Here is a 27,890-nt window from a genome sequence, read left to right on the forward strand (position 1 = left end):
GGTGTGTGCACACGCTGCGGATTCTACTGCGGTTCCGCAGCGGATTTGGCCGCTGCGGAACCGCAGCAGTTTTAGCTGCGGTGTACAGTACCTTTAAAATCAATGGAAAACAAAAACTGCAGTGCAGATAGTGCGGCTTTTTCCACTCGGTTTTGAAACCGCAGCATGTCAATTCTTTCTGCGGATTCCCATCTCCTCCATTGAGAAGATGAAAAACCGCATGGCACCTGCGGATTTTACAAAATCAGCACCACAATCCGCAGCGTGTGCACATACCCTTAAGGTCACGTTCACGTATTTGGTCAGCATTTTACAACGGTATTTGTAAGCCAAAACCAGGAGTGGGTGATAAATACAGAAGTGGTGAAATGTTTCTAATTATGCCTCTATACCTTCAATTTCTTCTGATTTTTCCACTGTTGGTTTTGGCTTACAAATACTGATGTAAAATACTGAACATGTGAACATGGCCTAAAATGGTGGTGGTACTACCTATCGGACTCCAGATCTCAACTAAACTTTACCGTTTTGCTCCAGTGATTATCCTGATCTTCTTGGACCCCTTGTATAACATGACCCTGGATATATGGTGCATGGTCTTTGGAGCCTTGGTAAATGGGAGCCTTAAAGTAGAACAAAGGATCGGTCAGATTGAAATATAATCTTATTAAAATTCCCGATTCTTTCTTCCCTGGACACTGTGTTGGGAGGTTAGGCAAAAGGCCGGCCGGCCCTGCAGAAACTGGCAAATTCAACTGCTGATGCTCCTCTGAGTATGATCACCTCATAGGATGATGAGGAGAGCAGATATCGATGAATGCTAAGTAAAGGCCTGTTCACATCACACTTATGACTCTTGTCAGAGCTTCAGTGTGAACCCCCTTAAACTGGGTTTGGTTGGGTGCATCTTCGGAGCCATGTGCTCGGAGAGATGGACTCTCTTTGCACCCCCTACAGCCGATGAACACAATAGTGTGGTGGATAAACTTTTTGTGACCACCTAAAAAGTTTGACATGGCGGCTGTACCATACGACTGTCTACCTCATTTACTATAATGGCCATGCCAGGGGTCGAGTCTGACAATCTAGATTGCACCGAACTTTGGCCCTCCTGCACACAACCTCTTTAGCATTTTTACCATGCCTGTTTCATGATAATCTTTGTGTAAACGGACTGCCGATCACACGTTGGAAAAAGCAAACCGCTCGTTAATCAGGTGAAATGATCATTTGCATAGCACAAAAGATCATCGTCCTTGGTGCCACGTTGTCCTGTGTAATCAGGACTCTCACTGCCAAGAGTGTCCGCCTGTGTGCACAGAACTCGATACTACGGGTTTAGTGTGCAATGATACCGCGATCTTTCTGTGTAAATAAGATAAGAGCCAACCGGTAAACTTACTGATCGGCAGCACTAAATGGACCCTAATACAGTGGTGCCTATAACTTCAGCATTGGGAGGTGAGCGGCACTGATGCCAAAGCATCTACAGGCACCTGCTGGGCCCCCTACACTTTAGGCACCGCTCGCCTCCTGACGTGGAACTGGACATATCCTTCTGTATCGGTGTTGAATATGTTCCCACCCCACACACCTGTTCATGATCCCTACACTCCAGTCGTTGTGTGGGGCTGTAACATCGTTGGCACTCCAGATTCGGAACTGAGCTTCCCCGTATAACCTTTTTATTAAACTCCATGAGTTCCAAGCTTTGTTTTACATTTATTTTCAGTGACTTTTTTTCCAGTAAATTGTGTAATGCTTTTTTGTTTTCTGCAATTTTTCAAGTTTTCCAGGGAAAAGAAACCTGGAAAAAATAAAGTTTAAAGATCACTTTAGTTTAGCGCTGATCATTTGCACACACCCCAGTAGCCTGCATGAACGTCCTATAAAGTCCGGGTGACTCCACACATTAATAAGGGTGATCTCTGGACTGGTGGCGTCCCCTCACCGGGTTTATGAGCCTCAGTACACAGATGATGGATCGCCTCGTTCCTATAAATATATCGGATCTCCTGATCCACCTGCGGTAAGGTTTTGCTTCCTCTGTAATGGAAGAAATGAAATGCATTTTGCTAAATCAAAATGTCAGCGAGGAAACTCTGCGCCCTCCTCGCCTGATGAATGGACGGCAATTATATGTGAGCTCTGAAGTCAGACTGATAGCGGGTTTTTTTTAACCGCGGAAAGTGCATTCATCTAATCCACGTTACATCTTGGGCAAGGAAATTTGCCTTTGCTATTGATTTCCTGAAGAACTGGTTCAGCCACTGTCACAATGATCAGTCTAAAGGGGTTCTCCGAGCAATGTTGGGGTCCTTGCACTTTCGGTTATTTTGGTGGGGCTTCTAAGAAAAAAGGCTAGCCCAAAGTGAACAGACCCTTTAGAAGCTTCAGAACGATAGCTTTTTGTACAATGCTGAATTTTTTTTGTTATCGAAATACTTCAAATTTGTATGAAAAAATTATATATTTAAAGGGACCCTTTCTACAACATAAATGTCTTAATGAGGCTTTCTTCTAATGTGGGGTATAGGGTTAGCGGGACGATTGATTCTTCATTTGTGACCTGTTCACACAGTACAGTAAAATCCCTGGAATATTACCGTACACAAAATCATTGCATTTTTGTCTCCGTATTTACAACAATAAACTGCACCCTGTGACTATACTCCTAGAGGTTGTATTGTCATGGTGGTGGTGAATTTGAGCCAGGTAGACAATAATCCAAAAAAAAAAAAGATAAATTGTGGCAGATTATCAGAAGTTCTGGATTATCGGAAATTGAATGAGAACTCCTGCTTTTATCGTGGCTGCGGAGCAGCAGCTGATTATTCCTAATACCAGTCCTGCTAATGGATTCCGTCGTCTGGCATAGTAATTACACTCATTAGTGGATTACAGTTTTGGAACGATCGCCGTCTAACGGGCCGTGAAGAACTGGAGGCAAAACAGTAATTTACTCGTGATCTTGTCAGAGGGAAGCCATTGTGTTTTACACGGGGGATTCCTATGGCTACTGCATCTGAGGGAGTCTGACTATATTCTTTATTTATGGCGCAGTCATGTGCTTCGCTCGGTGCTTCCTCCAGCTATTATTTTGCTTTTATCAATGGATTTTTTTTTTCTTATTTCATCTATATTTGTAATCTAAAGCTCCTGATCCCAAGTTTAATACCTGTAGGCTTCGCTGATCATGTGCCTTTAGACTAAAACCATTTCTGGTCATTCTTAAAGGGGGACCGGGGCGGCCCTCTGTCGCCAGGGGGGACCGGGGCGGCCCTCTGTCAGGCCACACCAGTATAATTAAAGGGGTTTTCCCACCATGACTCAGTCTTCCTTCTCGGTTTACACTGTCACTACGGTTTCCAGGTATTGTAGCTTCAGCCCGTGTAGATTTACGTGGCAAGGTGCCTTAAGTATTATGATAACACCTATTGAATCTTGCTAAAGTCAATCCACAATACGCGGAAAAGATCTACCAATATTTGTGTAAGATTTCTCTAGCTCCGTCTCCTACCTGTGGCTCTTCATCTGTTCCAAAAATACAATTCCCAGCATGCTTGATGGCCAGAAGCTAAGATGTCCCATCCAGGGCTGTGGAGTCGGTAAGCCAAACCTGCGACTCCGACTCCGACTCCTCAATTTCCCTTACACCGACTCCGACTCCTCAATTTCCCTGACTCCGACTCCCACACATATTGCTTATATTTAAGTGAAAAATTTATTGTAGTACAATGTGAACCTCAGACATTTAATTATTTTTATGATCCAATAATCAAGATATTTAGAACAGAATATATATTGGTGTACTACCCGGTTTTCATTCTTTTTGGTACAGATACGATATGGATAGACAGATATGGATATATAGATAGAGCAGATTTCTAATCTGCTTTTGCTATTGAAAACATTATCTATGAGCTCAAAAACCTTTCAGGTGATGCAGTTTTTTAAAAAGATGATCAGCTTTTGCAGCTGAAAAACGTATCCTCAAAAAACACAGGAAAAACGCTGTGTGTGAATGTAGCCTTAGATCAGGAATAGAACAGCCATTTATAGGACATTTCATAACTTTCCCAAACTCCTATGAAAAAATATTCAGCACATCCTGCATTGAATTACTGTACCCAATTTATTATATATTTTAGGAGTCGGAGTCGGTCCATTTTATACCGACTCCACCAAAATGAGCTCCGACTCCACGACTCCGACTCCGACTCCGACTCCACAGCCCTGGTCCCATCTCAACATTTTCACTAACAAGGGATCCAGAAATAGGTTTTATTCGGGGGCATGCAAGAAAAATTATGGATGCTTTAAGGTCACCATACACTTTAGGTCAATTGAACCTCCCGATTCTCCTGAACAGATGATGTGAAGGATCATGTGTATTGAGCTGCGTGCCCAGCCATCTTTCTCTGGAAGATAAGCCTCTGTCAGAGGCGTTTGGCAGTGCATTACTCTGCTTTCACAATTAAAAACACATGAATGCTCTTCCTTAGCGGAGTGTGTATAAATGGGTCAGAAGAGGTACAAGGTGGCCAAAAGAGTGTCCAGCAATGTAAACTATATGGGCAGCTTAGGCCTGTTTCACACATCAGTTTTTTGGTGTCAGTCAAAATCCGCCAATTTCTGAAAAAAAAAAACGGAAAAACTTTCCCTTTCCCTCCGGTGGCACATGTTGCTGTGAGAACGGAGATGGATCTGTTTTCCGCCATTTTCGCGGATTGCAACTGACATCAAAAACATATGTGTGAAACAGGCCTTATGGTTGGGCAACAAATCGTACAACCCTCATCATCCTCCTCAATGATGAGTTACATATAATACGGTCACTAATCTTGTCTTTCTATGATGTTATCTAGAATTAACAACAAATCTTTCTTGGTTTGCAATCTGTGCGTTGTCATGAAGGCCCGGTATGAGCTGTAGACTAGAAGGATCCAAGCTGACTGTTTCCCTCATCCAGCAGATAATTGGCCCTTGATGTTGGAGAAGCTTACTCTACGTAATGAGTTGCATGGCGCAGAGCTTGCAGCCTCTGCAGACTGGTCTTTGACATGTCCGCTCTGTTCTTTGCAGATATGGCCATCTTGTTTGCTGTTGTTGCGAGGGGAACCACCATATTGGCAAAACATGCCTGGTGTGGAGGAAACTTCCTGGAGGTGACGGAGCAGATCCTGGCCAAGATCCCATCAGAAAACAGCAAACTGACCTACTCTCATGGCAGGTGAGGTACCGTAGGTGGGATCCCATAGTATTTGGGACCAGGCGTTCCCTATGAATGTTGTGATCAATACTTGTTGTGTGTTATATGGATAACTCACTGGGAAACTGGCAGAAATCTACTAGACACTAGTACACCTAGTGGTGCGTGCTTTTGTACAGTCTGTGTCCCAGAATGCATCATACAATTCCTCCTGATGCTGGTGACAGAGGAGGAGAAGGCTGCCGTTTATATGCAGCTCATTTTTGCATCAACTCTGAGGGTAAGTAGTAGATGCCTTTCAAAATAGAATAATCTACAAACTCCAAATTTCAGTTTAATTGCATGAATTTATATGTGGGAAATTACCTGTGAAGATGATTTCAGACCACCTTAGACACCCATTTGAAAATGCAGCTAAGCTGGGGTCGATGAGAGTAGCTGTACACTTTCACTTATTCTTCTTGCTTAATGCAAAGTTAAGCAACCTGCTAAATGGTCTTCATTAAAAATGTACTACACTGTTACTTCTGCAGCAGGTCTGCTAGGTCTTTATCCACCTGAGTGATCTGCAATAATGTTATAAATCCGTCAGAGCTCCTAACGACTCTTTGCTCCTTTTTTTGTGTTAGAGATGGTAGCAGGGTGTAGTTATATACAGATCTCAAGTGTGGACAGGGAAGAAAGCATGTACAGGCACGGTGAGGGCAGAGAAAACCGCCTGCAGGAAAAGGAAAGCGCATGAAGCTATAAATACGTGCAGGATAGAAGCTGTGCTGATGTGAGCTAATGAAGACAGCAGCACCCTAGATACACAGTTCTCATCCAGCCAATATTACTGTGAGAGAGTCATGGGAGCCTGAATTATTTGTCAGTTTTTAAGCTGACCTGTCTCAATGCAAATTGCATAAGTGATTTAATAGATCTCTCAGCCCTGGTGAGAAGGTGTACTTGCTTTGCAAAACTGTCAGAAGTCAGAATGACTGTATTATGATGAACATATGAGAACTATAAAACCTTTCTGACATGGATGCTCAAAGTATGGTATGTACACCAAACTCAGCAGGTCTAAAATGGTGGCAATTCCTCTTGAAAATGACAACTTTATATCTGCGTAATCGCTATATACCATTGTAGAATAGAGACGCACAACCTTTTTGTATGTAGAACGAAATTTTACCTCCCAAAACAAATGCTTGACTACTTCAATACGTGTGGTGAGTCTCATCAGACCCATCCTATTCCTGATTATTACCCTCTAAAATTGGCCCTGCAGGCAAAGATCAAATGTGGGCGGAATATACACTGCCCAAAAAATAAATAAAAATAAAGGGAACACGTAAAGAACAAAATATAACTCCAAGTAAATCACACTTCTGTGAAATCAAACTGTCCACTTAGGAAGCAACACTGATTGTCAATCAATTTCACATGCTGATGTGCAAATGGAATAGACAACAGATGGAAATTATTGGCAATTGTCAAGACACCCTCAATAAAGGAGTGGTTCTGCAGGTGGGGACCACAGACCACATCTCAGTGCCAACGCTTTCTGGCTGATGTTTTGGTTACTTTTGAATGTTGGTTGTGCTTTCACACTCGTGGTAGCATAAGGCCATGTGCACACGATGCAGATTTGCAGCAGTTCCGCAGCGGATTTTACCGCACAGAAACGTTGCATATCCGCATTGTGATGTACAGTAGCCTTTAAATCAATGTAAAAAAAAAACCGCTGTACAGACGCTGCAGATTTTTCCGCGCGGTTTTCCCGCGGTACAAAATCCGCAGCATGTTACTTCTTTTGTGCGGTTTTCCATCTCCCCTGTCACCAAATCCGCAGGGGGAAAACCGCAATAAATCTGCAGGAAAAATGCAGATCATTTGACCTGCGGATTTCTTCCATTCTGCGCGGGCCAAAAAGTCTGTCTGCACTCAGCCTAAGACGGACTCTACAACCCACACAAGTGGCTCAGGTAGTGCAGCTCATCCACAGAACACCAGGATTGGCAAATTCACCACTGGTGCCCTGTGCTCACAGATGAAAGCAGGTTCACACTGAGCACATGTGACAGACGTGACAGAGTCTGGAGACGCCGTGGAGAGCAATGTGCTGTCTGCAACATCCTTCAGCAGGACCGGTTTGGCAGTGGGTCAGTAATGGTGTGGGGTGGCATATCTTTGGAGGGCCGCACAGCCCTCCATGTGCTTGACAGAGGTAGCCTGACTGCCATTAGGTACTGAGATGAGATCCTCAGACTCCTTGTGAGACCATATGCTGGTGCGGTTGGCCCTGGGTTCCTCCTAATACAGGACAATGCCAGACCTCACATGGCTGGAGTCTGTCAGCAGTTCCTGCAAGATGAAGGCATTGAAGCTATGGACTGGCCCGCCCGTTCCCCAGACCTGAATCCAATTGAGCACATCTGGGACATCATGTCTCGCTCCATCCACCAACATCACGAGTTGGCGGATGCTTTAGTCCAGGTCTGGGAGGAGATGCCTCAGGAGACCATCTGCCACCTCATCAGGAGCATGTTCAGGCATTGTAGGGAGGTCATACAGGCACGTGGAGGCAACACACAATACTGAGCATCTTTTCCTTGTCATGAGGCATTTCCACTGAAGTTGGATCAGCCTGTAATTTGATTTTCCACTTTGATTTTGAGTATCATTCCAAATCCAGACCTCCATGGGATATTCATTTTGATTTACATTGATAATTGTTTTATTGTTCTGAACACATTCCACTATGCAATGAATAAAAATTTGCAACTGGAATATTTCTTTTCCAAACAATTTTATTAACATTTTATAACAGAGCATACATAAATGCAATATCATGAGGCATTCATGACACATGAAAGAAAAAAGAAAAAAACACAACCAGACTATTAATAATAATAATAACTCATGGAAACATTTTCAGCCAGCGAAACCATTTCTTTATAAAGGAAGGAATATTTCACTAAGATATCTAGGATGTGGTATTTTTAGTGTTCTCTTTATTTTTTTTGGAGCAGTTTATTTTTTTTGTCATTGATTACATCTTTCATGTGGGTATAAAAATCATTAGTTGGAATGTACAATAGACCATAAGAGAAGATGGAGATTTCATGGATGATTGACCATACTGGCGCCCCTACAAGCGCAATAACTGTGTCCTCAGCGCTGTGCGCCATTTGTATAGTTACTTGTTTGCAGAACTATAATTATATTTTTTTTCTCTTTTCTAACAGTTATCTGTTCCACTACATCTGTCAAGACAGAATTATCTACCTGTGCATCACCGATGACGTGAGTACTTTCCTAAAGGGAAATTCACCTTCATAGATCCACAGTGAGAATGGCGCCTCTTCTATGCGGCTCTGTATAGTAGATCTGCTGATTTGTGGGCAGGTGCCAGCTGTATTTATACATCCAGCACCTGTCACTAATAGCGGCGGTCAGCTGTAGGCGAAGGAGCGGAGCCTACTGCATACATGGGTGCCAGTTTTATTACACAGCCAGCACCTGCCTCCAACCACAACGACCAGAACTTGGCCCTGTCAATGCTCTTTAAACATTTAAATGCTACTGTCAATTTCTGACAGCTGCATTTGAGCGGCACTGCCTCAGTGAGCCATTTGGTCCGGCATCTTCCGGCTCTTCGCTGATGGGTTTCTTTGGCAGCCAGGAGCCCAATGAAGGGTACATATTGCCAACATCCAGGTGCTTCTGGAGAAGACATGTTCTGCAGTATTGAGGTTTCACAATATATAGTGCAAGCAATGAAACTGACCGGTTCAAGCCTCCTGGGAGAAGTAAATGTATTTAAAAAAAAAAAAAAAAAAAAATTTCCTAACTTTTCACTCGTCCATAAATTAAAAAAATAAGTACATTTGATATTGCTGTGTCCATAGACATGCTATCTATCAAAATATTACCTTATTTGACACACAAGATAAGCTACTTAAGGAAGAACAAGGCGAAACTCCATATTTCTTGAATTTTTGCATAAAAGCAAGGCCTCCTTTATAGATATAGAGGTATATAAGTGTTTATATTATGGAAAAAAAAAAATGAAGAAAGCTATGTTCTTTAGAAGAGGAGGAAAAACTAAAGCACAAAACAGAAATTTGGTTGTTATTAAGGGGTTAATGTATTTGTATGCTATAATCTAATGAGTATTTGTTACGTTCAGGATTTCGAGCGCTCCCGGGCCTTTAATTTCTTGAATGAAGTAAAGAAGAGGTTTCAGACAACGTATGGATCCAGGGCGCAGACCGCCCTCCCCTACGCCATGAACAGCGAGTTCTCCAGCGTCCTCGCTGCGCAGCTGGTTAGTAAATGGGCAGTGTTCAGACTTTCAGGATGTGGAACGCTAAATCTGTGGAATGAGGAAATGTGGATACAAGGATACATATGGACCTGGGGCTGCAGGGAGCTTTACCTTTTGTCTCTGAGCTCCGTGTTGAGGACGGAGCAGCCATTGTCATGTGATTTGAGAGTCAATGATCCCATTCTATGTAAGCCGCTCACATGTGACCCCCGCGCTGCACACTTGCCGGCCATCATGTGCTTGCACAATGGTGATTTTCTGGCTCTTTGCTTTCACTGGATATATAATCAGGACTTCACTATTTTGGGCTAAAAAGGCCTCAACCCCTCGTCGTGTACAGTAGTCGGGGGAATCGCCTAACTAGCAAATCCCTAATGTAGCATTCTTGGCTGCAGTAGTGGCAGCCAATACTGATAGTAGTGATGAGAGAATGTGCTTGGATGAAGTGTTATCTGAGCATGCTCGAGTACTAAGAGTGTTGTCCCTATGGCTGCATGTCTCGTGACTGTTCAACAACTGCAACTCGTGCAGGGATTGTCTTAACAAACAGCCAATCCCTGCCTCTGTTGCCGCTGTCGAACAGCCACGAGACATGCAGTCGCGGGAACTCAAACATAGTATAAGAGCACACCGGAGATACTCAATTAGCACCTGAGCATGCTGGGATAACACCTTATCCGAGCACGTTCGCTCATCACGAACAGTTAGACTACGTGCACGCTCTGCGGATTTGGCCGTGTGGATTTTGTAAAATCCGCAGGTAAATCTGCAGGTCAAAAGACCTGCGGATTGCTCTGCGGATTTGCCCTGCGGTTTTTCATCTCCACAATGGAAGAGATGGCAATCCGCTGCGGATTCCGCAGAAAGAATTCACATGTCAATTCTTTCTGCGTTTTCAAAACCACGGAAAAATCCGCACTGTCTGCACTGCGGTTTTTTATTCCCATAGCGGCCAAATCTGTTGCGGAACCGCAGCAGAATCCGCAGCGTGTGCACACACCCTTAGCTTTGTATTCAGCAGACACCACACTCCTTGTATATCTTAAGGGTTGCTTGTTAAGCAATATCTAACTCTTCATGCCCTCTGTAAGCTGTACAGAGCCATTATACAGAGGACTGTCAGCTGCATTGTACTTCCTCATTCTATAGGTATTTAAGGGGCTAAAAGCTGTAGGATTCTGTTTTTGCAACAGTGGATTCCAGAACAATTATTTTTATTTTTCTGCCAACTTACAGTATCTCTACAGGCGCTATTTTTGTGTGCATTATATGTATTTTTCAATGCCTCGATTCTGAAGTACAGTAATTCCTAAAGTGTTTTTTTTTTTTTTTTCCCCACTCATACGTTTATGGTGGGTGTACGTGTATGACGCAGGCTCAGGAGCCAAATCCACTCTGCTCAGGGGACACTCTGGTCGGGGCAGGGTAGACCCTTTTGTAGGGGTGATCAGTGACTAAATGATCAGGCAGGGTGGAGCTTCTGTCACCCTGTTCCTTTCCATGGCACAATTTGTTATACTAATTTGGATTTAGCGAATCCTGCTTTGATTTAGCGAATCCTGCTTTGAGCAGGCGGTTGGACCAGATGGCCCAGGAGGTCCCTTCCAACTCTACTATTCTATGATTCTAATGCATGCTAGAACATTGGCTGTAAAGTAAGAGGCAATTTCTTAGTCGATGTGTAATACATACAGTCGAGGGAGGACTTGGAACCCAACAAAGGATCCATCTATCCCCAGATTTTTCTAATGTAAACTGATATGTGCACAATGAAGGGACAGAGACCCTGATTCCAGTGATGTGTTGCTTGGCTGTGTTTTATCAGCAGGAGATGATCACTACAGGACAAGGTATCCCCGTGCCTCCTGGTCTAACCACGCCCTCACGACTGACAGCTTTGTGTTCCTCCAATCAGTGTTGTTGGTGGGGTTATTCACATCTCTGCATTCCTAGGTCTGCAGCAAGGAAAACTGTGATTGCATCCTGACTGCTGCACATGGCTGGAATCAGTCTCTGCTCCTACATCATGCTGCTCTCAGATTACATAGCAAAAACCTGCTGTAAGATTAACTTTAAATGCCTACAAACGGTCCTGAGGTTTATGGGAGTATAACACAATCTGGAAAGGTGTGCAGGTTGAGTTGAGCCTTAAGCCCCCTTCACACACAGCAAGATCACTAGTGATATCGCTAAAGCGTCACCGATTTTGTGACGCAATAGCGATATCGGTAGCGATCTCGCTACATGTGATACTTACCTCCGACCAGCTCCCCCGCTGGATATCGCTGATCGCGCGAGATCGGCCTGGTCCATTTTTCATCGCCGGCTTTCTGCTGGCGCCAACGAGCGACTCCATGGACATGAGAGGAAGACGTCACCCTCGCTGCGTGTGACAGGTAAGTGACCGCTGCTGCATCGCTGTGAGATCTCCCTGTGTGGCAGCTTACTAGCGACCATTTAGTGATTCACCAGCGATCCTGACCGGGTCGTATCGTTGTCGGGATCGCTGGTGCATCGCTAAATGTAACAGGACCTTTAGGGCGATTGGAGGATATCCTGTTGGAATAGGTGGGCTTGCGTGTATGGGATGTAAATATTGGTGCATTTTGTACTCTAGTCTTAGTGTTATGAACATGTAGTCGTTGTCTACCCGTTCCCCCAGATAAAGGTTATGCAATAAATGATCTACTGAAAAGGACAAATCCAAAAACGGCAGGAAAAAGTGTCAGCAGGTGCCATTACTAATGCCCTGCAGGCTGCAGCTTTAGTAATGTCCCCAGCTACTGGTTAGTGTGGCTGCTGTTGTTTCTCTGATTTATGCAATAAATGAAGTATATTGCATGTAGGATTAGTGGGGAGATGGGGGGGGGGGGGGGGGGGGGCTCAGCCGGACGGAGATCAGTATGGCCACGCTGGATGTTATGGGGTGTAATGTGTCCTCTGTCATTTATCTGTAGAAACATCATTCCGAAACCAAGAGCGTAGACCGTGTAGCGGAGACACAAGCCCAAGTGGACGAGCTGAAGGGCATTATGGTCCGGAATATAGGTACAGACCATTCACAGGAAAGTGGCATACGTGATGCCATCATTGTTTTAATGCTGTTAATCCCTTAGGCATTGTCATGTGTGGAATTAATGTAGTCATATTTCTGTCTCTTCCCTTTCTCAGAGCCGTTCCTGTCCTCTCTCAGCCTGCTTCCCGCAGTGTCTTCTGTGCGGACCACAAGTCACTATCCCAATGTGAGGCTCGTAGGCCCCGATTGTGTCTGTGACATCTGGTGATCCAGCTCGGCTCCTACGCAGTGAGGACAGGGTCGGCTCTGAGAAAGAGATGGCAATCAATAAATATAGAACTACATGCACTCACCACATGAGTATGGCTAAGGGAGAGGCCTGGAAAAAGCGCCAGAGTGCTAATTTAAGGGAACCTATCATCAGAAAAATAACTTTTCTTTCAGCTAAGTTTATTAAATGTTTGTTTTTTTTGTTTCAGGAAATACTTGTCTGCTAATTACATAAAATACACAACTGCCCCTTTTATATTGAAGTGTCTAATGAGCATTGCAAAGGTCATTGTGCAGGGAGGGGGGAGCTGTGACACTGGATCCACCAATCACAAGCAATATCAGCTTGTAGAGAGTGTCACTCATTATTTAATCCTGTGTCTGAGTCTGCTGAAAACTCTTCCAGAAAGGACAGGAAGTTTGAGTCTAAAATAGCCCCTTTGGCCAGTGTGAGAAAAGCAAGATACCTTTTTTTTTTTTTTTTTTTGTGTGTGTATTTAAGCCAGTAGAATAAACCCTTCCAAACCACCTACATGAGGATGTAGTTCATAGAAAGATGAATAAAATGATACCTTGATATCTGCCAACTGATGTCTTATTCCAGAGAAATCCACTGTTTTTAAATATGTAAACGAGCTTTTAAGATCTATGGGCTGGACATAGATCTCCTGGGAATCTGCCTCCAGAGCTGATGTTAAATGAAAGGAGGTGTTACCAGTGTGAGACATGTACATGAGGAGAGCAGACTGTCTGTCATTTCATGTCTCACACTGGTAACGCCTCCTTCCATTTGTAATAAGCTCCGGAGGCAGATTCTCAGGAGATCTATGTCCGGCCCATAAATCTTAACAGCTCATTTACATATTTACAAAAAAAAGTGCATTTCTCTGGAATAAGACATCGGAACCCAGCTATCAAGGTATCATTTTATTCAGCTTCCTATGACCTGCATGTCCTTATAGAAGGCTGAGGGTTGATCCTACTGACAGATGCCCTTTGAAAGAGATTGTTATATGGGGGAGGGGAGGAGTTGCCCAAATTTTTAAAACTTTCCAATATAGAAGAGGGAAAAGACTCCTTTAATCTTTACTCGCCTTCTATGTAAATCCCGGGCTTCCAGTCACGTGGGTGGTGTTGGATGTTGCTTCAGTTGCGCTCCTCTGGCCATGAGTCATGCCCACACAGTGTGAATGATGGGCTGACCTGCCCCAACATCACGACCCTCTCCAAAGATGGTGGCCAGCTCCCTGAGCTTACACGTTGAGGCTGCGTGTACATCCTCAGCGTCCGTTTCGATCTGTGCGCGTTCAGTGCATGCACGAAGCCTCTGACTGCCAGCAGCTTCTGGAGCACGCGAAGGTCGAAAATCTGTAGGACAAAAGGTCAGGACAGGTTCCCTTTAAACAATAGGTCGTTTTCTGATGTTAACTTTCCTTTCAAGTGGCTCTGTCCGTATACGATGGCAGACTGTATACGGGCTGTATATAGTGTGGAGGCAGGCTAATAGGGGCTATAGGTGTAATCATGAGGGCACCGGTGTCATCAGTGATTGACTGCTACCCGGAAGCCTCTGCAGTAGTGGCTGGAATGTGCGTGTGTAATCAGCTTTTAATGCATTTTCCACTCCTGTAACGGATTTTACCTTTCCATTTTCTAGATCTGGTAGCCCAAAGAGGAGAACGGCTAGAATTACTAATAGATAAGACGGAGAACCTTGTGGACTCGGTAGGTATAGCCAGGAAATCCCAGAATGTCTCCGCTTCCTGGGGTTGGCATGTGACTGTCATGTAGACTTTCCTTGAGCCATCATGTGAGACCTGCAGACCAGACCGAGACCACAGTCCATCAGCGCATGCTGGGACCTGTAGTTATTCCAACTCTTCGGAACCACCGCTCTGATGAATGGACATTTATATACATCTACTCCCTGTACATTTGGAGTACAACAAATATATACCATATGCATTTGTGTAATTTATATCCTGGCCGCTGCATTCACACACATCCACCACCCTGGCATTAACTCTCTACACTCCGTCCATATCGGCCCCTCGCTCCTTTCCTCTCCCATGTATAGCACTCACTCTCTTTTCACATTGTTAAATTGCACAGATCCAGTCAGTCCCACCATTCAACATCAGAGACGCTCTCACAAATCACTTAACCATCTGCTCACTCTTTCTATCCTCCTCATAATCGCAGGAGACATTGCTCCCAACCCTGGTCCCTCATGTTCTAGAAAGTCAAACCCCCCAACTGCTACACTCAGAAACCCCTCTAATGTTATTAATATTCCCTGCCTGCCATCTGTCTCTCTTAATTGTGCCCTTTGGAATTCTCACTCAGTGTGTAACAAACTCTCCTTCATTCATGACTTTTTCCTTTCTAATTCTCTTAACCTCCTGGCTCTTACTGAAACCTGGATCCAGCAGTCAGACACTACCGCTGCTGCTGCTGCTCTTTCATACGGGGGGCTACACTTCTCTCATACCCCAAGATCAGACAATAGAGAAGGTGGAGGCGTTGGTCTGCTCCTATCACCAAAATGTACCTTTCAGGTTATCCCTCAAGTACCCTCACTTGTCTTCCCTTCTTTTGAGGTCCATGCCGTCAGACTCTACACCCCCTTCTCCATGCGAGTGGCGGTGGTGTATCGTCCTCCCGGCCCCTCCCATCAGTTCCTGGATCATTTTGCCACTTGGCTTCCACATTTTCTCTCCTGTGACATCCCTACCCTCATCATGGGAGATTTCAACATCCCAATTGCTCTTCCCCTCTCCTCATCTGCTACCCACCTTTTATCTCTAACCTCCTCATTTGGCCTTTCGCAGCTTACTAATTCTCCAACGCATGAAGACGGAAACTCCCTCGACTTGGTCTTCTCTCGGCTTTGTGCAGTGGATGATTTCGCAAACTCCCCTCTCCCGCTCTCTGACCACAACCTTCTTTCATTCTCTATCAAGAGCTGCCAGGCTGCACAGGTCACCTCCACTGTCCATACTTATAGAAACATACAGGCCATTAACATCCAGAAACTTATGAAGAACTTGCAGTCATCATTGGCCCCTATCTCCTCCCTCTCATGTCCTGATTCTGCATTGAAGCATTACAATGAAACACTTCAAAGTGCCCTGGATGAATTTGCACCCCCTATAAATAGAACACCACAACGCAGACGGCGACAACCCTGGCACACCCTGCAAACACGTTTCCTGCAGCGGTGCTCCAGGTGCGCCGAACGTCTGTGGAGAAAATCCAACCTACCCGAAGATTTCATCCATTATAAATTTATGCTTAGAACATACAACACTGCCCTTCACCTCTTCAAACAAACCTATTTCAACACCCTCATCACCTCACTGTCCAATAACCTGAAACGACTCTTTGACACTTCATTCTCTACACAACCCAAAAGTACAGGCCCCAACCACGGAGCTCCGAGCTGACTATCTGGCCAATTACTTCAAAGAAAAAATTGACCAGATCCGACAGGAAATTATCTCCCAATCACCTCATACCATGCAGTGTCCTCCCTCCCCCACTGCATCTAGCTCACTGTCTGATTTTGAACCAGTCACAGAAGAAGTAGTAAGCAGGCTCCTTGCATCATCTCGCCCAACCACTTGTACCAGTGACCCATTTCTGTCACATCTCCTCCAGTCCCTTTCCCCTGCTGTCACCACTAACCTAAATAAAATATTCAACCTCTCTCTCTCTTCTGGTATCTTTCCCTCCTCATTTAAGCATTCCGTCACACATCCACTACTTAAAAAAACATCCCTCAACCAAAACTGTTCCGCTAACTATAGACCTGTCTCTAATCTTCCCTTCATCTCTAAACCCCTGGAACGCCTGGTCCACTCCAGTCTTATCCGCTATCTCTCAGAAAACTCTTCTCGACCCTCTCCAATCCGGTTTCCGCTCTTTACACTCTACTGGAACTGCCCTCACTAAAGTCTCTAATGATCTACTAACAGCTATCTAATGGTCATTACTAGAGTTGAGCGACTTTGGTCGGATCAGGTTTCATGAAACAAAATTTGTTTCAGATGAAACTTGTCTGACTAGCGCAAAAAAAGTCGGAGTTTCGTCCGAAACCCGACCCCAATGCAAGTCAATGGGGATTAAAAGTCAGCATTGAGTGGATGAATGTCATCTGCTCAATGCCGACTTTTATTTCCCATTGACTTGCATTGGGGTCGGGTTTCGGGCGAAACGCCGACTTTTTTTTGCCCTAGTCAGACCAGTTTCATCTGAAACAAATTTTGTTTCATGAAACCCGATCCGACCAAAGTCGATCAACTCTAGTCATTACTCCATGCTAATTCTCTTGGATCTCTCTGCAGCATTCGACACTGTGGATCATCAGCTCCTCCTCACTATAATAATAATAATAATTTTTATTTATATAGCGCCAACATATTCCGCAGCACTTTACAATTAAGCGGGGACATGTACAGACAATAAATTCAATACAAGTTAAGACAATTCAAACAGTGACATTAGGAGTGAGGTCCCTGCTCGCAAGCTTACAATCTACAAGGAAATGGGGGGACACAGTAGGTGAAAAATGCTTGTTAATTCAGGTCTGGCAATTATAATAGGGATTTTCATATAAAGCTGCATGATCCGGTCATCAGCCCGTGTGTTTAAGTGCAATAGACAAGTATCAAGTGCAGTTATCATGTGCATGAAGGGTGTGGAGACAGATGAATAGTAGGGTGCAGATTCAGAATAATATTTGGAAGGAGGGAACAGGGCAAAGTTAGCTTGCTGGGTAGTTGATGTGGTAGGCTTGTTTGAAGAGATGGGTTTTCAAAGCGCGCTTGAATAGGTCAGGGCTAGGTATCAGTCTGATCGCCTGGGGAAGTGCATTCCAGAGAGCTGGAGCAGCACGAGAGAAGTCTTGGAGGCGGAGGTGAGAGGTTCGGATTACGGGGGATGTTAGTCTTAGGTCATTTGTAGAACGGAGGGCACGTGTAGGGCGATAGACAGAGATGAGAGAGGAGATATAAGGCGGTGCAGAACAGTGGAGAGGTTTGTGGGTGAGAGAGATGAGTTTATACTGGACCCTGTAGCGAATAGGTAGCCAGTGTAATGACTGGCACAAGATGGAGGCATCGGTGAAGCGGCTGGACAGAAATATGACCCTGGCTGCCGCATTCAAGATGGATTGGAGAGGAGAAAGTTTGGTAAGAGGGAGACCGATCAGAAGAGAGTTGCAGTAGTCCAGGCGAGAATGAATAAGAGCGACAGTAAGAGTCTTAGCAGTTTCAAAGGTGAGAAAAGGTCGGATTCTGGAGATGTTTTTAAGATGCAGGTGACAAGAGCGACTGAGTGATCGGATGTACGGAGTAAAGGAAAGTTCAGTGTCGAATATGACCCCAAGACAGCGGGCATGCTGCTTGGGAGTTATGGTTGAACCCTCCAGGGTTATTTCGATGTTAGGTAGAGTGAGGTTAGTAGAGGGGAGAAACACAAGAAGTTCAGTTTTAGAGAGATTTAGTTTCAGATAGAGGGAGGACATGATGCTAGAGACAGCAGACAGACAATCCTTGGTATTTTGAATTAGGGTAGGGGTGATGTCAGGGGAAGAAGTGTATAATTGGGTGTCGTCAGCATAGAGATGATACTGGAACCCAAATCTGCTGATTGTTTGTCCAATAGGAGCAGTGTATAAAGAGAAGAGGAGGGGGCCTAGGACTGAGCCCTGCGGGACCCCGATAGTAAGGGGACGAGAAGAGGAAGAGGATCCGGAAAAAGATACAGTGAAGGAGCGGTCAGAGAGGTAGGAGGAGAACCAGGAGAGGGCTGTGTCCTTGAGGCCTATCGAGCGGAGCATAGTGAGGAGGAGCTGGTGATCCACAGTGTCAAATGCGGCAGAGAGATCCAGGAGAATCAGCAGGGAGCAATGACCTTTCGATTTAGCTGTTATTAAATCATTAGAGACTTTAGTGAGGGCAGTTTCAGTAGAGTGTAAAGAGCGGAAACCAGATTGTAAGGGGTCGAGAAGAGAGTTATCCGAGAGATAGCGGATTAGACGGGAGTGGACCAGGCGTTCCAGGAGTTTAGAGATGAAGGGAAGGTTAGAGACAGGTCTGTAGTTAGCAGTGCAGTTCTGGTCCAGGGATGGCTTTTTAAGTAAAGGGGTTATGATGGCATGTTTAAATGAGGAGGGAAATATACCTGAAGAAAGAGAGAGGTTAAATATTTTAGTCAGGTGAGTGGTGACCACTGGTGAGAGAGACTGCAGGAGCTGTGAAGGAATAGGGTCACTGTTGCAGGTTGTAGGCCGAGCAGAAGCGAGGAGCTTGGAAACTTCTTCTTCTGCTCCGTTCCATTGGTCTCAAGGACACCGTTCTCTCCTGGTTCTCCTCCTATCTCTCTGACCGCTCCTTTACTATATCTTTTCCTGGTTCCTCCTCCTCTCATCTTCCCCTTACTGTTGAGGTTCCTCAAGGATCAGTCCTAGGCCCCCTCCTCTTCTCCTTGTACACTGCCCCTATTGGTCAAACAATCAGTAGATTTGGTTTCCAGTACCATCTCTATGCTGATGACACCCAATTATATGCTTCTTCTCCTGACATCACGCCAGCCTTTCTAGAAAACACCGGCGATTGTCTAAACGCTGTGTCTAACATCATGTCCTCACTATATCTGAAACTGAACCTGTCAAATACTGAACTCCTGGTGTTTCCTCCCGCTACTAATGTACCTATACCCGACATTGCCATTTCCGTGTGTGGTTCGACTATTACTCCCCAACAACATGCCCGCTGTCTTAGGGGTCATACTTGACTCCGAGCTTTCCTTTGCCCCCCACATTCGATCACTGGCTCGCTCTTGTCATCTGCACCTCAAAAACATTTCTAGAATTCGACCTTTTCTTACTTTTGACTCTGCAAAAGCTTTTACTGTTTCTCTTATTCATTCTCGTCTGGACTATTGTAACTCTCTTCTAATCGGTCTCCCTCTTACCAAACTCTCCCCTCTCAAGTCTGTCTTGAATGCTGCAGCCAGGATCATATTCCTCGCCAATCGTTACACCGATGCCTCTACCTTGTGCCAGTCATTACACTGGCTACCCATCCACTCCAGAATCCAGTACAAACTTATTACCCTCACCTACAAAGCCCTCCATGGCTCAGCACCACCCTACATCTCCTCCCTTGTTTCTGTATACCACCCTTCCCGTGCCCTCCGTTCTGCTGATGACCTGAGGTTAGCATCCTCAATAATCAGAACCTCCCACTCCCGTCTCCAAGACTTTACACGTGCCGCGCCAATTCTTTGTAATGCACTTACCAGGTCAATACGATTAGTCCCCAATCCCCACAAGTTTAAGCATGCCCTGAAAACGCAATTATTCAGACTGGCCTATCGCCTCAACATATTAACCTAATCTATCCCTGTGTGGCACAGTCAAAAGTTTTACAATAACCAGATTTCCCGCATCATGTTCCCACATGCTTTTTGCATCCATTAGCCCTCTGTGTCCATACTGTTACACACTTAACATTATGGCTGGTCCATACAATCAGGGCAACTGTTACCACCCACCTTCCGTGTCTACCTCCTTCCTCATAGACTATAAGCTTGCGAGCAGGGCCCGTCTATTGTCTGTACAAATCCCCTCTGAAATGTAAAGTGCTGCGGAATATGTCGGCGCTATAAAAATAAAATTTATTATTATGGGATATTCACCCTTGACATCACAACTCCTCTGCAGGAGCTTTGGAATACGCACATGTCCCCTCCCCCATCCAGCACTCTACCCTCTGACCCCAAAGGTCAGAGATCATCCAGACCCCAGCATACACCAGGCCTTGTGGTGTAACACACGCTCAGCGTGTGCCCCGACACTGCCATCTAGTGGCTGACTTTTGTCATTGTTGATGGAGCTGTCTTACAAATAATTTCTCAGTTAACTTATTTTTTGCAGCCAGTAATGGTACAAGTGGTGAAAAGTTTTTAATGAAACCAATTTTGAAAATGGTTTTCAGCCCCAAATATATGCATTTAAGAAGTCCCCAAAGGTGGATAAACCCCTTTTTATTTTATACATTTTTGCAATGGCATTTCATTAGACCTATTTAAGCATTTAGTTTCTGCAGGGTCAATGTATCACATGATGTAGCCAACTTAAGATAGAGAATCTGTCAGTGAGCTCCTTGGACAGCAGGGCTAGGCTTCACTGTCCGATTTATGACAAAATGGAAGATTAAGGGATTCCTCTTCTGTTGTCGTCTTCCCCCCCCCCCCCCCCCCCAACTCATTGTGGCCATACTGGAATCCATAAAATCAAGCTGCAAAGGTGTTGACTGGGGAAAACAAGCTATCACCTGTCCAGAAGATGGGTGGTAATGTTCGATCGGTGGGGTCCACTTTTTCTGAATGGTGGATCCTTTGTGATCTATTGTTATATTTTCTTGTAACCCTGCCTGTGGTGATAATGGAACTGCTGAAAAGTCTTTGGTGTAATGTAACACATTCATCTCTTTTTATAGCACTCGGGGTACGATGTAAAGAAAAATCTGTTTTTGAGATCTTTTTTTTATCACATTTATTAACCCTTTAATTATCATTGCAGTCTGTGACCTTTAAGACCACAAGCCGAAATCTTGCCAGGGCAATGTGCATGAAGAATCTGAAGCTGACCATCATTATTGTGATTGTGACAATAGTGAGTACTCGGGATCGATTCCTTTATACTGTGATTTGCTTCTTGCTTTTTATGTTCAGGTTTTTTTCTAATCCCAAAAAAACTCACTTCTAGGGAACATGTCTTTAGAAGATGACTTTTTGGGGAAAAAATTAGAGGTTAACTTTCTTTTAGCATTATTTTTTTTACATGGACCACTAGGCCTAATATAAGGCTCCTACTTCCTGTTCTTCACATGGACATTAGCAGCAATAGACAGAATTGAATACCATTTGTTTTGTATAGAAACGTTACCTGAGCATGTTTTAATCCAGGCAAGGGCCATTGTGTGAAGGAAGAGGGAGGAGGTGAGCTGTGATATCACTTATTGTGAATGGTCCTGTGGTATCTACTGCGTATATACAGTCATATGTTAAAGTTTGGGCACCCCTATTAATGTTAACCTTTTTTCTTTATAACAATTTTGGTTTTTGCAACAGCTATTTCAGTTTCATTTATCTAATAACTGATGGACTCGGTTATATTTCTGGATTCAAATGAGGTTTATTGTACTAACAGAAAATGTGCAATCTGCATTTTAACAAAATTTGACCAGTGCAAAAGTATGGGCACCTCAACATAAAAGTGACATTAATATTTTGTAGATCCTCCTTTTGCAAAAATAACAGCATCTAGTCGCTTCCTGTAGCTATTAATGAGTTCCTGGATGAAGGTATTTGTGACCATTCCTGTTTACAAAACAATTCCAGTTCAGTTAAGTTTGATGGTCGCCGAGCATGGACAGCCCGCTTCAAATCATCCCACAGATGTTCAATGATATTCAGGTCTGGGGACTGGGATGGCCATTCCAGAACATTGTAATTGTATCTCTGTATGAATGCCTGAGTAGATTTGGAGCGGTGTTTTGGATCATTGTCTTGCTGAAATATCCATCCCCTGCGTAACTTCAACTTCGTCACTGATTCTTGCACATTATTGTCAAGAATCTGCTGATACTGAGTTGAATCCATGCGACCCTCAACTTTAACAAGATTCCCGGTGCCGGCAGTGGCCACACAGCCTCAAAGCATGATGGAACCTCCACCAAATTTTACTGTGGGTAGCAAGTGTTTTTCTTGGAATGCTGTGTTTTTTAGCCTCCATGCATAACGCCTTTTTGTATGACCAAACAACTCAATCTTTGTTTCATCAGTCCACAGGACCTTCTTCCAAAATGTAACTGGCTTGTCCAAATGTGCTTTTGCATACCTCAGGTGACTCTGTTTGTGGCGTGCTTGCAGAAACGGCTTCTTTCGCATCACTCTCCCATACAGCTTCTCCTTGTGCAAAGTGCGCTGTATTGTTGACCGATGCACAGTGACACCATCTGCAGCAAGATGATGCTGCAGGTCTTTGGAGGTGGTCTGTGGATTGTCCTTGACTGTTCTCACCATTCTTCTTCTCTGCCCTTCTGATATTTTTCTTGGCCTGCCACTTCTGGGCTTAACAAGAACTGTACCTGTGTTCTTCCATTTCCTTACTATGTTCCTCACAGTGGAAACTGACAGGTTAAATCTCTGAGACAACTTTTTGTATCCTTCCCCTGAAAAGCTATGTTGAATAATCTTTGTTTTCAGATCATTTGAGAGTTGTTTTGAGGAGCCCATGATGCCACTCTTCATAGGAGAATCAAATAGGAGAACTACTTGCAAGTGGCCACCTTAAATACCTTTTCTCATGATTTGATACACCTGGCTATGAAGTTCAAAGCTCAAAGAGGTTACAAAACCAATTTAGTGCTTCAGGAAGTCAGTAAAAAGTAGTTAGGAGTGTTCAAATCAAGAAAATGATAAGGGTGCCCATACTTTTGCATCGGTCAAATTTTGTTTAAATGCAGATTGCACATTTTCTGTTAGTACAATAAACCTCATTTGAATCCAGAAATATAACTGAGTCCATCAGTTATTAGATATATGAAACTGAAATAGCTGTTGCAAAAACCAAAATTGTTATAAAGAAAAAAGGTTAACATTAATAGTGGTGCCCAAACTTATGACTGTATAGAGGTGTTATCAGTCATTGAGCACGAGGAGGTGGTGAGCAGTAACTCACAGCTCACCTTCTCCTCCTGTATAAAGACTGGTAACACCTCTATATACAGTAGATAAGAGTCCACCATTCATAATAGGTGATGTCACAGATTGTGATATCACCTATTGTGAATGCTGGACCCTGTGTTATTTACTGTGTATAGTGGTGTTATCACTCATTGTACAGGAGGAGGTGGTGAGCTGTGATGACACCTATTGGGAATGTTTATTTGATTCTGTGTTCTCTGTAGTCTACAGAAGTTTCATCTTTTGTATAATCCTGCCTGTGATGATAATGAGACTGCTGAAAAGACTTCTGTACAGAACAGGAAGTGTGAGTCTAGTGTAAGGGCTTGTGGTCTGATAGCTTTAGGTAGAAGATATAAATAAAAAATGATCCAGTGTATATAAATGTGAATAGGGGATTTTGTGCCGCCACGTCTCCTAGTTCAGCGACTATTCCCTACCATGGTGTTTTAATCCTATAAGTTACACATTTCTCGCCCACAGGTCGTCATCTATATCATTGTGTCGGCAGCATGTGGAGGGCTGACATGGCCCAACTGTGTGAATAAGTAACCCCCATCTCCTCTGATGCATGAAGACAGTCAACAGGAAGCGAAATGTAACATACGTCCTGTTCACACATGTAGCGTCCTGTAGAAAAGAGACTTGATAAAAAAAGCCTTTTCCTCCCTTGACACCAAGGTGTCAGAAGTTCTCCTCAATCTGTTGTCCCTCCATCCATACCGGACAATGTATCTCTATGCCTTATAGCTCCCTCCTGGAGCCTGCCGTCCCGTACAGCCGGGCATCTACCGGAGGTGACGGGAGAGATGTCGTCTGTGGCATTACACCATTTCTTTCCTTACGTACTATGTGGATGGGACGGGTTCATGTTTTAATCTTTTCCGAGTGTGTCCATCATTTTAATGTTCTCTGCCCCAGCCCCCCTGGCAATGCTTGTTCTGCCATATTGATGCCATCCGCACCCCTCAGGCTTCATGGGGAAAACCCACTATTGTTTCTATGACGTTCTCTTATTTATCACTTTGCTCCATCTCCAGTTATTTCTCAGCTCCGGCCTCCTTTGTGAAGTTTAGGTAGGTGATGTGTCCATGTGCTCGGGTCATCCGGTAATGAGTACTACCTTACAGCCACTATTCCCTCTGACGTCTGAGTGGTAAATCTAGTCGATGCCAGTCCTGCACAATGATTTGTCAGGAATTTAGAAAAGCTGGAACACTACCCCATTCATGTTGGTTATCACTAAAAAATTCTAGGACTCAGCTTGTAATTGACTTGTAGGACCTGGTCCAGCGGACACCGGGCAGGAGCAATGGAATCTCCGACTCTGCCGGCCTTCTGCCAAGTCCTTGCAATGTCGTGCCGGGCCAGATAATCAAAAGAAGAGCTGTGGATGCCGGAAGGTAGGAGGTGGATCGCAGGGATGGTGGCCGCAGATGATCCACATGGCCGATGGACTGGGCCCTGCAAATCAATTCACAGCAGATATACCTCCGCTGTCTTCACAGATGTTGGCCATTCACTCACATTGGATACCATGCAGCACACATTTTCATAACTTACCCTTGTGGTAGGGAAGCGTCACTGCAGCCCTGCTAAGTGTTTGCATAAGGGGGTGCTCTTTTGGCATAATCTGAGTGCCTGGGGTCTATGGAGATGCTTGGCGTTCCTGGTAGACATGTTCATAAATATGTGAACAGGACCTAACAAATATAGATCCATTAACCCACAGCCATACACTGGTGTGGTCAATCACTGGATCGCCATGCTCCCTTTTTTTTTTTTTTTCTTCCCTCTTTCTATGGATTTTTGGAAAACCATGGCATTTCTTCTTGAGGTGATTATGGTTCCTCCATGTCTGGAATGCCATGGTCATAGTCCCTGAATCTGGCATGGTTGGGCCATCAACAATGTAGTTACTAGAAATCTGTAAAAAAAAAAAAAAAAAAACCTCACAATGCCCCCATCCAACTCTTGGTCCAGTTTGTTGTGGTCACTGGACTTCACAACTGCAGCTACCACCTAGGTCCTGACATCTCCTCGCCTCGTACGTCATGACATTGGGCGGCTTCAGAGGCGATGAGATGCAGGACTGCCACAGAGGAGTGGGTCAAAACCGGGTGCCGCCAGTCTTTTTGCCCCGTCTCGTAGCCATCGCAAGAGACTCGCCCATTGCAGCAATCCGTCCTTTGTCGACATCGCTGCATTTCCAGACTCTTTTTGTATTCCAAAGCTGGGAGACAACTGTGAGCACTAGGATGGCGTCTATTTTGGTGGTCACCCAGCTTTCACGGGAAGAAATATAACGAAGAAATGCCATTACTGTCACACAGAACAGTAGAAGCCTCATCCGTACTGATGAGCGAGCACGCTCTGGTGCCAACAGTGACTTCAGTGTGCTCGCATGCTATGTCAGAGTCCCCGTTGCTGCATGTCTCGGTGTTGTTTGACTGCCGCAGTACAGGTGGGGATTGTTAACAAACGAGCAATCCCTGCATGGGTTGCGGGACATGCAGCTGTGGAGACTCGAACATAGTATTCGAGCACGCCCAAGTCACTCAGCCCCCGAGCATGCTCGCCCGCTCACTACTCATCAGATCTGTGTGGTGTGGATTGCGATCAGGTTTCTGTAATAACACGCCGTCTTCTGATTGTCCCTTTCCCTGCCTGTTTATTGTCTCATGTTCTCCTCTGATTCTGTACAGATGTTCTGCTTTATTCAATGACGATTTATCGCCATAAGTAACCCTGTATATAATATAACAGATCTATAGAGACGGCCTCCATCTTGCTTTATCTTGTTGGGTTATTTTTCCTTTTTGCACATTTTCACTTTTCTAGTTTACAAACAAGATTTGTAATTGATGGTGCATCCAGGTCTGTGCCCTGTGCTGCAGCGTGTCCTATTACTGTGAGCAGGGCTGCATATAAACAATGAAGGGCCACAGCGTTAATCAGTTCCCTCCGTTCTGCTTGAGTGTTGGAGGTCCTGGTATAGACCATCAATAAATGTCAGAGAAAATATATTTTAAATCCAATCTGTCACCAGACTTTAATGTATGAACTGTATAGAAAGATAAACCGTTCTTGGACCTGATAAGGCTGGTGTACTTACTAAGAAAGGCATATCCAAATGGCTGTGTATTCCTGATAATAAAATGAGTCCAGGCTAGACCTAAAGAGTAAGTAAGCTGGATTTCTAAAATGTTCATCTTATCAGGATTGTACAACCAGTCAGCGATAGATTTTCTTAGTAAGTACGGTACATCAGCCTTATCAGGTTCTTAGTAATGTATAGTTTGTATTGTGAAATCCTGTAACACATTCCCTTTACCAAACTGTAGACAATAGTACATCGATCTGCTAAGCCTAGAGGAGGATGGTGTACTTGCTAAGGAAATCCATATCTGCATGGCTGTCTAATCCTGATAAGACTAGCACTGTTTCCTAGGTCTAGCTGGACTCAATCTGTTCATATTATTGTCAGGATTATACAACCATTAGGATATGGAGTTTAAGTACACTCACCTCATCTGGTTATGAAAGATTAATAATGTATGTAGTTTGCTATAGTGGATGTACTACCAGATTTCACAATACACACATTATTAAATAGGTCTTAGACCTGATGAGGCTGGTATGCTCACTAAAAAATGTAAATAATAATGTATGCAGGTTGTATTGTGAAATCTGACAACACATCCACTTAACCACTGCATATAATATTAAACTGGGACGAGGCTATGGTACTTGTGGATTTTTCCAGTATCTGAATGTTTGTATAATCCTGATAAGATGAGCGGTTTAGGAGTCCAGCTCACTCTCTAGGTGTAATTTGGACATATCTGTGCCTCTTCTGTACTACTCGTGCGAGTTCCTGATCTTCTCATGAGTCATACGGATGTGTGACTGCACCCATTCAGATATGGATGTTCTTAGACCTCATAAGGCTGGTACACTTCTGTCTAATGTTTGTATTGTCAAACCTGGTACCAGATCCATTTGAATGTTCTGACTTGACGTCTTCTGGCACGATTGCAAATTTTTAGGTCAGGTTCATATGGGCAAGTTTCAGGGCCCATAGACTGACGACCAGGCGTCTCCTGACTTGAACTGATAGACAAGAGGATGACTCTAGATGGAAATGTTTTGGTGACCTTTCTCCCACCTCCCCCCCCCCCCCCCCCCCCAATCTCCCTGAGGCTGTTTTGTTTGCTGCTAAGCGGGTTACAGATGATTATTACCCCGCTGGGATTGAAATGTTGATTTACAATGTTCTCTGTTGGAGCAGCTTCTCCTTTCATGGTTTGTGTTCCTCC

General features: G+C 44.3%; 1 protein-coding gene across 1 annotated transcript in view; it reads left to right on the plus strand.

The window, feature by feature from the left end:
- VAMP7 (vesicle associated membrane protein 7) overlaps window positions 1-27,315 on the plus strand; it is a 32,536-nt gene extending 5,221 nt beyond the window's left edge. Inside the window, exons 2-8 of the mRNA XM_073543428.1 lie at window positions 5,086-5,233; window positions 8,446-8,503; window positions 9,390-9,527; window positions 12,485-12,575; window positions 14,471-14,538; window positions 21,404-21,496; window positions 24,055-27,315. Of these exons, the coding sequence (XP_073399529.1) occupies window positions 5,088-5,233; window positions 8,446-8,503; window positions 9,390-9,527; window positions 12,485-12,575; window positions 14,471-14,538; window positions 21,404-21,496; window positions 24,055-24,123 (663 nt within the window). The 5' untranslated portion in view covers window positions 5,086-5,087 and the 3' untranslated portion in view covers window positions 24,124-27,315. The remainder of the gene's footprint in view (window positions 1-5,085; window positions 5,234-8,445; window positions 8,504-9,389; window positions 9,528-12,484; window positions 12,576-14,470; window positions 14,539-21,403; window positions 21,497-24,054) is intronic.
- The last annotated feature ends 575 nt before the right edge of the window (window positions 27,316-27,890 follow it).

This window comes from Dendrobates tinctorius, unplaced genomic scaffold, assembly GCF_039654945.1.
Source record: "Dendrobates tinctorius isolate UK_male_01 unplaced genomic scaffold, ASM3965494v1 ptg000133l, whole genome shotgun sequence".
In the NCBI taxonomy this organism is placed as follows: Eukaryota; Metazoa; Chordata; class Amphibia; order Anura; family Dendrobatidae; genus Dendrobates; species Dendrobates tinctorius.